Below are 14,701 nucleotides of genomic sequence, written 5' to 3'. Positions count from 1 at the left end.
GATCGAGCTTCCAGGTCCAATACTTTCTCTTCCAGGTCTTTATTTTTCCCCTCTAGATTTTTCACCTTCTCTTGGAGCGCAGTCACATTGTCTTCTGTTGTTGAGATTCTCAACTCTGCCTGTGTGACTCTTTCTGAGCAGTCTGTAATGTCTCTCCTTATATTTTCAATCGCGGACATGATGCCATCAAATTTGGATGAGAACTCAGTCTTCATGGTGTTAATAGCTGCCAGTATTGTTGTCAAAGTGGTACCGGACTCCTCCCTGGCAGTAGTAATGTCTCCCTCCGACTGTTTTTCGGGGCTAGCACTAGCGTCTGGGCTAGCGCCAATGCTAGTTTCCATGGCCTCACTGTTAGCGGTGAGCTTGGCTTTGGCAGTTGGAGTTGCAAAATTAGTTAGGCTGGTTTGTTGTGTCCGGCCGCGATTTGTCTTCCTTTGTCTCATCGGTTTTTCTTAAACCCTCGTGTTGTAGTTGGGCCGAATGACGCCTAAAATTGAGCTTTTTAGAAAGGATTTGAAGGTTTGAGTAGCAGAGCAGTCTTACATGCGTCGACTCAGCAAGCCGCCATAACCGGAACCAGAGGATCTTTTTTAAAAAAAGTCTAGGTTGCGTGAAACACAGCGGACCCTTTTCTACAGCTTTTACTGCGGACAATGGCTTCAATTAACGGTAAGCGTGCCTAAACTATATTGGATAACATTGCTCTCTAGATACTTAATTTTTCTCAGAAAAAAACATTCTAAAAACAACAACTACAAAAAAAAAAAAAAAAAGTATTTCTCATTAGGTCCAGCTGCTGACGATTCCGGAGTTGAAAACCATGCCCCTGCACCCCGCCGCAGCAGCCGTAAGTTAACATATCATTTCGTAGTGTGCGTGCGTGTGTGTGTGTGTGTGTGTGTGTGTGTGTGTGTGTGTGTGTGATAGTGTGTGTTTACTTATTTTCATTATTACTGTTATTAAATTCTAAATCTAACGAATGTATTTTCGTTTTAAATCTTGATCTAATGAATGTATTTTATTATTATTATTTTAAAGAGTGTGTTACTAAGCTAAATAAATGGTATTACTTTCCAGCTGCAGCACAAAGACTCTCACTTTAGTTGAAAAGGCGCAGAACAGACCCTCCAGCCGCTGCTGCTAGAGATTTTATACCGTAAGACTGTTTTATTTTTATATTTTATTTATCATTAATGGGGAATGCTTATGCATCATTGCAAACATCTGTTTTACCTCCTCTTTCTCCACAGTGCACAGCGCAGGCCACTGAGACCCCTCCATCAGTTTTCTAGCGGGTTTAACACGTAAGACACAATGTTTTAACGCTACTTTATATGAATATTATGTTAATATGTGTCGGATACAGAATACTGCTAACATATCGTTTTGTTTGTTTTTTCGTTTTTTTCCATAACAGTGCCTGGGCGATTCACCAGGACTACCCGGCTGAAAATTTCCAGAGGGTTACACCGTCAGGACAAGGATTTCTCACATAAGACACGTCGTTATTTATTAATAATAATAATAATAATAATAATAATAATAGCAGCCTAATAATGATAATAATATTAATAATAATGATAACGTTAATGTTGTATTTTTTTTAATAAACAGTGCTCAACCGCCTGAGCTGACGGCCACGCAAGAAACAAGCGCCGCGGTAGCTGCGTTACTGGTTGTCCAGGGATTATCTGCGGGTGAAGCGGGGAGCGCACTAGGATCGGGCGGTGTCCAACGGCTGTTGAGGAGTGCTTCAACGGCACATTCGAGGAGGTCGGGGAGTCTGTGATCTCGTTTCCTAACGGTCGAGAGGAAGTCGGCGGAACAGCGGACGCCCAGCAGCGTGAGAGGGCATCGATCAGTGAGGAACACGGGCCATCTCCTCCTCCTCCTCCGCACCGGCGGCTATTTCACGAGGGAATATCTACAGAGGCTTTGTGGAGTCAGCAGGAGTCGCTCTTCCCACCACAGAACACCAGCCTACAGCATCAGCACGAAGTAAGATCTATTTTCTACGAGTACACCTGTGAAGGCTGGCGTTGCTGATACTGGTGCTGCTTCTGCTCCCGCAGCGGGGAGAGGTGTGTGTGTGGGGAATCTCCCCACAATCCCCACATTATTAAGAGGTGCTGACTATATTCCAGATTTTGATGATCTGTTAGACAGTACTGGTGATTACAGACACAGTAACTTACCCAACTTACTGACATTATCACCTATACCCGCTTCATATCCTCCCCCTCCCAGTGTTTTTGCTGACGTTGTTGTTGAAAACGGTGAGGAGGAGAGCATAGCATTTATTGATGTACATCCAGGCCAGGCCTCCAGCCCGCCTCAGCCTATCCCTTTTCCCCTGCCTCCTCCAGTAGGTGTTGTTGATGTTGATGAGAGTGTAGTGTTTGTTGATGCGTATCCAAGCCATCCCTCCAGCCCTCCTCGGCCTATCCCTCACCCCCTGCCTCATCCAGTAGGTGTAGGTGTAGTTGTTGATGCTGGTGTTGAGAGTGTATTGAACCATACGTCCCCGCCCTCCACCCAGCAGCTGCCTACCCGTCCTCAGCCTATTACCGACCCTGTCTCACCCTCTGATTCTCCCACCCCAGTGGCTGTTCTAGCAAGAGAGAACGCATTGCTCAAAATCAGGTGCAGGCATCAGGCTAGGCTAATCAGGCGCGAACAGCGTCAGAAAAGATTTGCCGAGACGCGATACCTCCTCCTGGCAAGCGGCGAAACCTGATTAGGAGCACTAAAACTAACGGCGCTACAGAGCCCTTAATACACAGGTACATTTGCTTAAACAGGCGTCGGCACCTTAATTGAATTACAGCACACAATCACAACATCAATAAATAACCTAGTAGACGCACTGTATAGAAAAACAGGAGCACATTGTTAAGTAAACGTAGATAATGGCACCACCGAGGAAAATGTTAAAAATGAATGAGCACCCAGGTCGGGATGCTCGTTATGACACCGATGACAAAAGCACACATTTTACTGATAATGTCCATTCGTCCCAGTGCACTACAGAGGGGTGGCGTGCTTTGACAGGTACAGTTAGGGAACGTTTTAACACACCCTCTGGACCAGATGTATTGGCTAGCCACAGCAGTGTTATGCGCTGGTCCAGATACATTATAAAAAGAATTCGGGGATTGAGAAGAGAACAGCACTGTTTTTAAGAGACAGAATTTTATGCCCATCATCATCAGCGTCATCACCATCACACGCTTGTGGTTCAGGTTCTGGTGTTGCTGCTACTCCCGCTACATCTAATGCTGATGTTATTGTAGAAATCGGTGTTAATAATAACAACAGTGACAACGATAATATAGCATCACCATGCCGCTGCTGTCAGTTCTGGGACTGTGAGTGTCTCTCGTGTGAATGTGTGCGTGATAATGGAGCCTCTGCTGAGCATGCTGCTATCAGTTCTGGGGCCGTGAGTGTCTCTGGTGTGAATGTGGGTGATGGCGGGGTCTCTGCTGAGCATGCTGCTATCAGTTCTGGGGCCGTGAGTGTCTCTGGTGTGAATGTGTGTGATCGCGGGGTCTCTGCTGAGCATGCTGCTGGCAGTTCTGGGGCCGTGAGTGTCTCTGGTGTGAATGTGTGTGATCGCGGGGTCTGTGCTGAACATGCTGCTATCAGTTCTGGGACCGTGAGTGTCTCTGGTGTGAATGTGAGTGATCGCGGGGTCTGTGCTGAACATGCTGCTGTCGGTTCTGTGAGTAACTCTATGGTCTGTCAACACGGCGCAGGAAATCCGGTAGAAGGAACACCTGCTGTTCCATCTACCAGTACAGGCGGTGCACAGTTGCGTGTCCGTGACATACCTAGATTCAACGCTGCGAATTTCGCCAGAGGGTCGATTTCAGAGGCGTTAGTCTTGATAACATCACCCAGGCAATTGACGGTGTTAGAGAGAGGTTGTCATGCGTGATTGGTGCAGCCTTAGAGGACTCTCCTGCAGGTAGTGTATTAAATGTGGTTTTGAGAGGACCATCTCTAGCCAGCGATGTGCAGGCTGTTTTAAGCTCTGACAACGCATATAACGCTGACGAGTTTTTGGAGGTGGTCTCTCAAGTTGTGCAGAGTAATGACACGTTGCTGACAGATGATGATCTGGAGTTTGTTGTGACTGTGGCACGGGGTAGTAGTGGTGGTGGTTCTAGACTGAGGCTAGGAAGCATCCCTTATGATGAAATTTTATCTAAGAAGGGAAGGCACCTGTATAACCCTGAAAACGACGGGTCTCAGAACAGTCTTTGTTTCTCTCTTTGTCTCGCCCATTTTGTTAATGAAAGCTTGTCTGCCACTGATAAAATGCAGTATGCTAAACAACTGCATAGCGCTGTAGGATTTGATGAAACCCACAAGGTGTCGCTCTCTGATATCACAAAATTTGAACATCACTTAAACATAAAAATCGTAGTATTCCACCATGGTTCAGGGCGTAAACACCTACAGTGTTACAAAACCCATGACGCTGTACACGCCAGCACTGTGTGGATGTACCTGCACAATGACCATTATTACCTGATTGTAAATAAAACCGGTTTCTTTGGCGGGACCTATGTGTGTGACTACTGTTACGGTTCATACACAGAACCGTTTAAGCACGTTTGTAAATACCTCTGCAATGTTTGTTATACACAGTGTCACATGCACACAGGGGCCACTGTAAAATGTACAGAGTGTAAACGAATCTGCAAGTCCAGACACTGCTATAATCAGCATAAACACCCTCACTCTAAACACGACGCAGCGCCGTGTGACAAAGTGAAATATTGTGAAGAGTGTGGTAAAACCTACAATGCGGCAAGAACGCAGCATAAATGCAAGCCACCAAAGTGCACACACTGTGGCGAGGGCCTAAATGAGAGCGATGCTGTACACCAATGTTTTATCCAGCCGCTGAAAAAACAAAACCCACACACAAAATACATATTTTTTGATTTTGAGACACGTTATCACGAGGGCAAGCACGAAGCAAACTTTGTGTGTGCTATGGACACAGAGGAAACAAATTTTGTTTCAACACCCTGAAATGCGTTGACACGTTTGTTAAACGGTACCGGCAGCCAAAATATAAGGGGTACACATTTATTGCACACAACGCCTCTGGGTTTGATAATTACATACTGCTGGAATATTTTGTGCAACAGGGGATCCCTCCCACAGTAACCATGTGTGGCAGTAGGGTCATCCTGATGTATGACAAGGCGTTCCAGCAACGCTGGATCGATTCTTTCAGCTTTCTACCCATGCGTTTATCCAGGACACCGGCTGCCATGGGTTTTGAGGACATGGAGAAGGGGTATTTTCCGCACAAGTTCAACACCAGGGCGAACGAGTACTATGTGGGGAAATACCCCGACCCCTCTTATTACGGGTACAACACCATGTCTGACAGCGACAAGCATAGGTTTATGATCTGGTATGACACCGTCCGTGAGAAAACCTTTGATTTCCAGACAGAAATTCGCCACTACTGTGTTAATGATGTAGAAGTGCTTCGCAAGGCCTGTCTAATTTATCGTGAGACATTTATCAGGTGCACAGACCTCGACCCGTTCGCGTTCACGACACTGGCGTCGAGTTGCATGGGCGTTTTCAAAACGCGTTTTCTACCCAAAGACACCCTTGCCCTCACGTATGAAGGCGCATACACACGGCAGAATAAAACCTATTCTGAGGTGTCTATGCAGTGGCTGGAATACATGGCCAGGGTAGAAGGCTCCGAGATTAGACACGCTTTGAACCACGGTGAGCAACAATTTGGGCAGTTTTTTGTGGATGGGTATAACAGGGCCACAAACACATGCTACGAGTTTGCGGGATGCTTTTTTCACGGACGTGTCAAGTGTTGCGTCCAGACCGAAGTAAATCCTGTCACCAAAAAACCCTATGGCAGTCTGTACCACTCATTCTGTGAAAAAATATCAGCGTTGAAAAGTGTGCATGGTCTGCGTGTGGTGGTGATGTGGGAATGTGAGTGGGAGGCGCTAAAACGTTCAGACCCATCTGTTCAGGCGCACCTCAACACTTACAGGCTCAAAGAACGCCTCGACCCACGACAAGCCCTTTTTGGAGGGCGTACAAACGCCATCAAGATGTACCACAAGGCTGATAACGCAGATGAGAAAATCAGATACTACGATTTCACAAGCCTGTATCCTACTGTACAGTCAAAAACAATACCGGTTGGACACCCTCAAATTATCCACCGAGATTTTGGTCCGGTAGAAAACTATTTCGGGTTTGTTAAGTGTACCGTGCTTCCTCCCAGAGGTCTGTACCACCCCGTACTGCCCTACAGGTGTCACAAAAGGCTCATGTTTCCGTTGTGTGGCAGGTGTGCTGAGGAGTTAAACCAGACCAGTGTCTGTGCGCATACTGACGCCGAGCGACAGCTGTCAGGTGTGTGGGTCTCGTTTGAACTTCAGAAGGCTGTCGAGAAGGGGTACCAGATTGTCTGCATTGATGAAGTGTGGCATTTCCCAAACAAGACAGACACCTTGTTCAAGGAATATGTCAAGACGTTTTTGAAGTGTAAGCAGGAGGCGTCAGGCTACCCCGGGCATGTCATTACTCCTGCAGAGAAAGCCCAGTACATACGTGACTACCATGAAAAGGAGGGGATTTTACTCGATGCTGACAAAATCTGTGTCAACAAGGCGGTCAGGAATTGTAACAAGCTTCTCCTGAACTCATTGTGGGGCAGATTCAGCATGCGGAGTAACATGCCCTCCTGCGAGTTAATTACAGAACCGGAGAGATTCACGCAGCTCATGTTCAGCGACCATTATGGCGTCGTCAGTTTGGGTTTATATCCGATGACGTGGCCATTGTCCAGTGGTGTCACGCAGATGGTAAGGCGTCCAGAGTGAATGATGTGAATGTGTTCATAGGGGCTATGACCACCGCCTATGCTAGGCTGATGCTGTATGACTTGTTGGACAGGCTACAGGAGCATGTGCTGTACTGTGACACGGACAGCGTCATTTTCACGTCCGGCCCAGGTGATTGGGTTCCCCCTCTAGGCTCATACTTGGGTGACTTAACCGACGAGATCAATGACGGTGATGTGTGCGGGCTCCCAGAGGAAGATTATATCACAGAGTTTGTGTCTGGGGGTCCAAAGTGTTACGCCTACTGCACAAAACTTGGTAAAACGCAGGTCAAGTGCAAGGGTGTCACACTTAACGCCAAAAATGCAGCAGTGCTCACCCACGAGTCGCTTAAGGGGTTGGTCCAGTCCTTTGTGACCAATCAGAACACTCAGATGCATGTGATCACAGAGGCGGAAACCATCAGATCAGGGATAAAAAGAAGTTTCATCTTAAAAATGACGTAGTACACAAAAAAGTCAAGGTTGTGTATAACAAGCGCAGAGTCCTGTCAGACTACAGCACGCTACCTTATGGCTACTAACATCTCTTTTGACTCAAGACTGCAGCATCCGTTTAGTTTGGTGGTGAGTGGTCCTCAAATTGTGGGAAGACATATTTTGTCAAGGGTCTTATTGAAAATGCATCTACAGTTATTTCACATAACATTGATAATTTGGTCTACGATACTCATGCTGGCAACCTTTATATGACCAACTCCTTAAATTAAGAGACATCAACTTTGTTAAAGGGTTACCCGATTCCCTGTGTGACGACGAGCTATTACCCCGGACAAGACTAATCTACTCGTCATAGACGATTTAATGAATGACGCAAGTGACAATATAGAAGTTCAGAATGTATTCACCAAATATGTCCACCATAGAAATCTCAGCTGTATATATCTGGTTCAAAATTTGTTTATACAAGGCAAGGCTAGCAGAACCATTAGTTTAAACACAAACTACCTTGTCTTGTTCAAAAACCCTAGGGATAAATATCAGGTTACACTCCTGGGCAAACAGATGTTTCCTGGAAACACTAAATATTTTTTAGAGGCGTTTACTGACGCCACTAGTTCCGCATACAGGTATCTCCTCATAGATTATAAAGCTGTCACTCCAGACCACTTGAGGCTCAGAACCGCTTTGTTGTCAAATCAGCAGGTTGTTTATATGCCTAAAAACAAAGGGCTAAATAATGTCGCCACGTGCAGAGGAATCTAGCCATGTTGGAGTTGTTATATAAAGCAACGCCGGGTATGAGAAGGGTCACTGTGTGTGGCGCTAGCGCAGACTTTATCGATGCACTCTGTGAAATAGCTTTAAATTGTATTTGAGAGGTAACATCCCTTTGACAGAAAAACAGTCGCTCAGTTAAAAAAGAAGAGGCATCATCAGACTGGTTGCGGACAAAATGTTAAACATTTAAAGAAGAAAAGAGGATTAACCAGAGCGGCGGGTTTTTACTACCACTACTTGGAGCAGCTATACCATTTATCACAAGCCTGATAAGCAGAGGTTAAGAAAGAAGAAGAATATGGAGCATGCGCAGAAGATGTTTTTGGTTCCTCAGCATCAGCTTGACATGTTAAAACAGCAGCAGCAGCAGCAGCAGCAGCATCAGGACCAAAACACTGCAAGCATAAGACAGGTAGTACAAAACGACCTTGACCGAGCCATGTCTGACATATTGAAACTACCGGACACAGACAATGTGGCAAAAAATACTCTCAAGTACTGCAGCGTTATTTGGCATTGGTGAGACAGGGTGAGCGTGAAAAAACTGTACTGACCCTGTCAATGCCTGATACCGAAATTAGACCAGAGGACCGCAGACCTGACGATGATGATGGGCATAAAAAGGACACGGTTTTAGAGGGTGTGTTAAAACACATTCCTAAAAGAAGTCAGAGAAATGCTGAATACATTCTAGATGCAATTACCCGCTCAAAGCATGTTTTATCCTGGACAGACAACGCTGAAATTGTTGTTAACGGCCGTCCCTCCACGGTACTCATTTGTATGACCTGGTGAAAAGTGTCACTGCATCACACAATATTTCAGACATTTCTAGACCACTGGGGTGGGACGTGTTCCTAAAAACCCTAGCCCATTTAAACATACCTTTAATGGCCATCCCTAACAAACAGGTGCGTGGGGATATAGCTGAGTATAAAAGAATCGGAGACGCCCCTAGTTTTTCATCCCATAAAAGCAAGGGGAAAAAACGGTCGGTAATAGGCTCACCGGGGTGCTTTAGCTCCCCACTAAGGATACCTGCTTCAACACGTTCACTACCTCACAGACTAAACACTTCACAGTGGGAGGATTTTTAATAATAAAAGGGTGTGTGTAATTTTGTTAAATTTGTTCTGATTTCTTTATATTTTTATTATTTACTTTTTAAGGTCGTTTGAATGTATTTTTGTTTTTGTTTTTTTTAACTCTTGACCACTTGAATGTATTTTTGTTTTTAACTCTTGAATGTATTTTCATTTTTAATGTATTTTCGTTTTTTAACTCTTGACCAATTGAATGTATTTTTGTTTTATCTCTTGACCATATGAATGTATTTTTGTTTTAACCCTTGACCTATTGAATGTACCATCGTTTTTTCATCATTACTATTATTAAAATTCTTGACCTATTGAATGTATTTTTGTTTATAACTCTTGATCAATTGAATGTATTTTTTATTTTTCATTATTACTATTATTAAATTCTTGACCAAATGAATGTATTCTACAAATGTGTTAAATAAATGGAATGTCTGAACTGCGGATCATGCTTTCTCTCTCTATTTATTAGAATTATTCACAGTCACACAGCATGTTGCTGCACTGTACACATGTGAAATTATATCCACGGCATACAGAGGGCTGTATTTTGTTTACAAACTTGCACACCATAGCATCATTGCGTGCCAGATTAGCACTATACATGTTTAACATTCTTGTAAAAGGAATTCCTCTTTGTATATGACACAGAAAAAAGACACAATGATGTCCACAGGCTGTAGAGTAGTTGTTCTGAACCTGCCTCTGGGAATAATACACGTCTGCAGAGTTTTCAACGAGGTATCTGTATATCTCCGATGGAAATTTGTCGCTGTCGGGAGGGTTTCCAAAACTGTCGAAAAAATATCCATGCTTCTGTTTCGTAATATAAATAGCGAGCTAGTGTTCACCGGGCATGTTAGAGGGATGTGTATTCACAACCAGCATGGCGGGGAACACTGTGCCTTTATGGTTTGACAGTTGGTCGCATGCCAGGACTCCTAAAAAATTTGTCCCGTTAATGATTCTTTTATTGAGGATGCCGGTCAGCTCTATAGTGTTCATGGCTGATACCGCTTCTTCTTTTTAGTAATAATCCAAAAGTACTTGTCTCTTGTTTGATATTTCGATAACAGAATCGTAAACAGCATAACACACGAGGTTAACGGTGCGCTGTAGAGGTACTCTGAAACGGACTTCCAACCTCACATTACCGCTTTTAATCAGTGATACATTCCCTGCACGACCGTCGTCAGGTTCCAGATTGAAGCAGAATAACGTGTAACCATTCCCGAAATCATTACGTGATATGGCCAGAGACCTGTCTTTTAAATGACGTCCTGTAGTTTGTACCAGCTGGAAATTCTCACATACTGGCCTCTCTGAAATAGTGGCTGAAAGGGCTTTGCAGGGTGAGACTGCCCGTCTGCGTACAAGCTAATAAACTCTGTATCATAATGCTGAAAATAGAAGGGGTTCCGGTTATAGCTCCCCGAATATGCCTCATGGTCAACAAAGCCTATGATGACGAATTTGGGGATTTGTCCCATGTAAAGATTTTCCTGGTTGCACACTCTTGTTCCTGCAGGTATGGAAAATGTTTTCAGAGCCACTCTGTCAATAGCGTATTTAGCGTTAGTGTGCTGCAGTGCCCTGCTATGAGCCAATCTAACGGCAGGTGCCACGGCCACCTTTTTCACAAATAAGCTAGCCGATACGATCTTCACGGCGTATTGATTATTTTGCGCAGTCATTAAGGCAAACTCGTCCTTTGATCGAATAAATTTTAGGGAAATGTCTATACCGCTTTAGCAATAACTTTTCCTGAAAAACAAATCGGAGTGTATCGGTGCTATTAATTCCACAGTGCGACTGTTGACGGTGTATCGCCTCTTTCGCTAGGCCTTCGTTATCTCCGGTTATGGAGGCAGCATTCATGTGGTCTGCTGTGTCTTTACAAAACAGGCCGCTGCTAAACTGCGATCCAAGGTGTCCTTTCCGTAGTTGATTAAACACTGATTATCCTCGGTACGGGTATGTGTTGGAAGATTGGGTTATAAGCCTGTCTCCTAACATGATATCCACCTGCGAGAATAACGCACTCGGGTAATTTACAAAACCCACATCTGCGGCTTGGGTCAAATCGGTACCATCGGGGTTCGTGATTCTCGCGCGCATGTACAGGTAGGTATCGTTTAGATCAATGTAATCCTCGCCGCAGGCTGATATAAAAATTCCAGAGGCCCGGCATCCCGTAATGCCAAACCGGGTATTTCGACAAATGTAGATTTTTCAATGGATGTCTGTGTGTACGGCACTGTGAACAGATCCAGCTCCGTCTTCACACATTCTTCCGACTGGTTGTGTATGAGTGCCATGGCTGTTGATGTTGTTCCTCTTCTCAGACTAGAATATGTCTTTACGCAGAATCACCGCGCGTCTTTTGGAAGTTGTGCTTCTCTTGGTGGCCGACTTCTTTCTGATGCGTCGTGTCACTTTGACGGTCGTTTTACGCTTTTTGGACCTGTCGGAGCTGCGACCCCTCGATGAGGGGGGTCTTTTGGACAGTCTTTTTCTGATCACCATCAACCCGTTTCCTTCCTGTCGTCTCGATACAGCGCTTCTGGCAATGTTGGACGCCATATCCCCTACAATGTTTACAGCTGCGTTTTTAAATGTGGCTTGGCGATGCTGAATCCTTTTTAAATAACGGTACAGCCATTCTAAGCAGGCCTCAAATATGCCGCCTAAACCGTTATATTGTGTACTTGAACCTATAAATCCGGGTAATTCACCACCCGCTTGGTTCATGTAATATGTCATATATCGGGCATCGCCATCACACATATGGTGTGTAGGCCATTTTCTCAGGTCTAGAAATACTGCTTCACAGGTCTAAAGTGTAGTTTAACAATCACTTTTCCGCACGTGAATGGTATATACTGGTTTTGATTGTTTTTAACGATATCTCGATAGCGTCAATGACAGATTTGGAGAGCGATGTATAGTGTGGCTTGTCATATGTCAGAGTGGGCATACGACCTACCTCCGGCGTTATATTTATACATCGGAGGAGCGGCACGTGGCTGTCTCCCACTAGCTGATAATCAACAATATCGCTGTAAATGTATATATTATAAACTCCCCCAAAAATATCTGCGGGGTGAGGAAAGGCGCAGATTTTCTTAAAAATAGGGGTCACCGGTATCTCAAACGGCTCACCGGGCTTAAAACCCAATATTTCGGCCAGTTTCCCGCGGAACGTCACCTTATATCCTTCTCCTCCCGAAAAATGAACGTGATTTGTAATGTTGTTATATTGAAGACCTAAGCGCGATGTTATCGGGTTACCGATGCATTTAGCATTAAATTCTTTAGTATTCTGGGAATGGAGTCGTAAAACCCGCAAACAGTGTTATAGTGGCTGTCTGGTTGGTTTTACTATCGATATTAACACGCCCGCGTCAGAAGCAGGGAACGCGTTGACCACACCCTAGGGTACTGAAGTTCAATAACCCCACCTCGTACGGTTCGCTCAGAACGATCGGTTTTGCTAATTTTGTTCGGTAGCGCCATATCTTGTTATTAGGATACACGTAGCGATGCATTACTCGGTAACGTGACATAAAATCCGTTCTTGTTCTCCATCTTCTTGATGTTGTTGGGACGTGCGACAATTCCAAAGTGGCTGTGTAAACAGGTAACATCCCGTGATATATATATATATATATATATATATATATATATCACGTCAACGATGTCCTTTTCAGAGACCCACGAGTTAAATTTCTCAGGCCACCCCAACCATTTCACAAGCGCCATCTTTTTCCGGCCTATAGTTTTTCTGGATATTATTTTCTCTATTTTAAACACCTTGTTTTTGTCAATGATTACCGGCTGTAGCTCAGGCTCGTAAAAATGTGCCTTTTACCTCTTCACCCGAGCAATCTGATATTCTATACACAGGCTGGTCGCGGGCTATGTGCCTAGTTATTGTAAAAAACTCGTCTGTATATGTTTGTTCATAACCTTTTCTAAACACCCCGCGGAGTTTTGATATTCTCACAGTGTCCCCTACATTATATTTGAACGATACGATCCTCTGCGGTTTCTTCTTCTTCTCCTTGTACAGCGTGTTAAAGACGAGCTTCTCGTTGTCTTTGTTTACATCGGATGGGGCCATCTTTATCGATCTGTGGTGAGACTTGTTGTAAGCGTTGACGAGGTCCTGGACGACATCAACATATCTACGCGAATTAACAGACGTTAGATATCTCCACATGCGGGTCTTAAATGTTCTGTTGAAACGTTCAACCGTGCTAGCCTTAGTCTCGTTTGAGGTAGAGAAATGTTTAATTTTATACATCTCCATTAGATGTTGAAACTGTTTGTTATAAAACTCTGTCCCCTGATCGGTTTGGAGTTTTACAGGTATGCGGCCTTCGTTCAAAATGTCTTCAAGCGCCTTTGCAACAGATGTACCGGTCTTGTTTTTAAGACACCTAACCCATGCATATTTAGAAAATACATCGATACATGTCAGCAGGTAGCACACATTGTCATTTTCTGCTGAATATTCACTCATGTCCACCAGATCGGCCTGGAACTGTTTGTCAATACCGCTAACCAACACCCTATTTCTAGGGAAGTGTACAGCTGCTTTAGCGTGGAGGGTATACACATCTTGCCCCTGTAAGTAACGCTTTACTTCAGGCATCCCCGGAGCCTCCCCAGTGCATTTTCTAACAGCATCGCAAAGTTTTTGTACACCTCCAAGACCCCCTGGGTGTGCGGGGTCGTGGTAAATCTTGTCTAGTGTGCGCTCCATATTCAGTCAACAACACAAGTGGCCAAGATGAGGTCAACACACCGTCTTCTATTTATTTATGGTTTTTCAACATGTTTAGGTATTTTACACACACCGTCACATCTCTGTCTATCATGTGTCGCACTAGGTGCTGAACTGCATCACAAACATCTAATGGTACACCATTTTTAATCATCAAAACACACGCATCACAAAGAAATGCACAAAGACAAATAACATGGCGTGTTGCAAACGCCTCAGACTCATTACAGTTTGTGAAATATGCCGTTACCACATCTTTAACCGCTGATGAACTGTGTGCTGCCGCACACACTGTATCATTCCAATTTTTAACACTTGTCCTTATAACGCGTTTAAATGGTTGTTGAATGTAACACATTCGCGAGGGACACCGTCACCGTAATTACCCGTACAGAAGTGATGTCAGTCTGTTCATGGCATGGCGTCTTTTCCACGTGAAAAGATATGTGGCTAATGTGATCCCAAAGAACAACATCATTTTTTCTGCGGTAAATATTACAAATCTGTCAATATGCAGCAGCAGCACTTGGTCCACACGGTGAAGGCGTTGCGTAAAGCGGTCTCGTGCTTGTGGTCCTCCTCCGTCTCCATTTCCTCTTTGGCAGATGGTCCGTCACATCCGGGTCTGAGATAGTGTCTCAGAGTCTCGGCCGCTCCTAAAAGCCTGTCTTGTGAGAAAGC

At 44.5% G+C, this 14,701-nt stretch overlaps 1 protein-coding gene and 1 pseudogene across 1 annotated transcript; both read left to right on the top strand.

Annotated features, from left to right (window-relative positions):
- Window positions 1-14,701, top strand: part of LOC125894217 (uncharacterized) — a 136,695-nt pseudogene that overhangs the window by 59,201 nt on the left and 62,793 nt on the right.
- On the top strand, window positions 3,923-6,667 carry LOC125894710 (uncharacterized). The gene is made up of 2 exons (XM_049586297.1): window positions 3,923-5,859; window positions 6,359-6,667. The coding sequence occupies exons 1-2, from the start codon at window positions 5,190-5,192 to the stop codon at window positions 6,373-6,375; spliced, it is 687 nt and encodes a 228-aa protein (XP_049442254.1). The 5' UTR covers window positions 3,923-5,189; the 3' UTR covers window positions 6,376-6,667.

The sequence above is a fragment of the Epinephelus fuscoguttatus genome, linkage group LG9, assembly GCF_011397635.1.
Source record: "Epinephelus fuscoguttatus linkage group LG9, E.fuscoguttatus.final_Chr_v1".
NCBI classification, from domain to species: domain Eukaryota; kingdom Metazoa; phylum Chordata; class Actinopteri; order Perciformes; family Serranidae; genus Epinephelus; species Epinephelus fuscoguttatus.
This window is presented reverse-complemented; position numbering and strand designations above follow the sequence as displayed.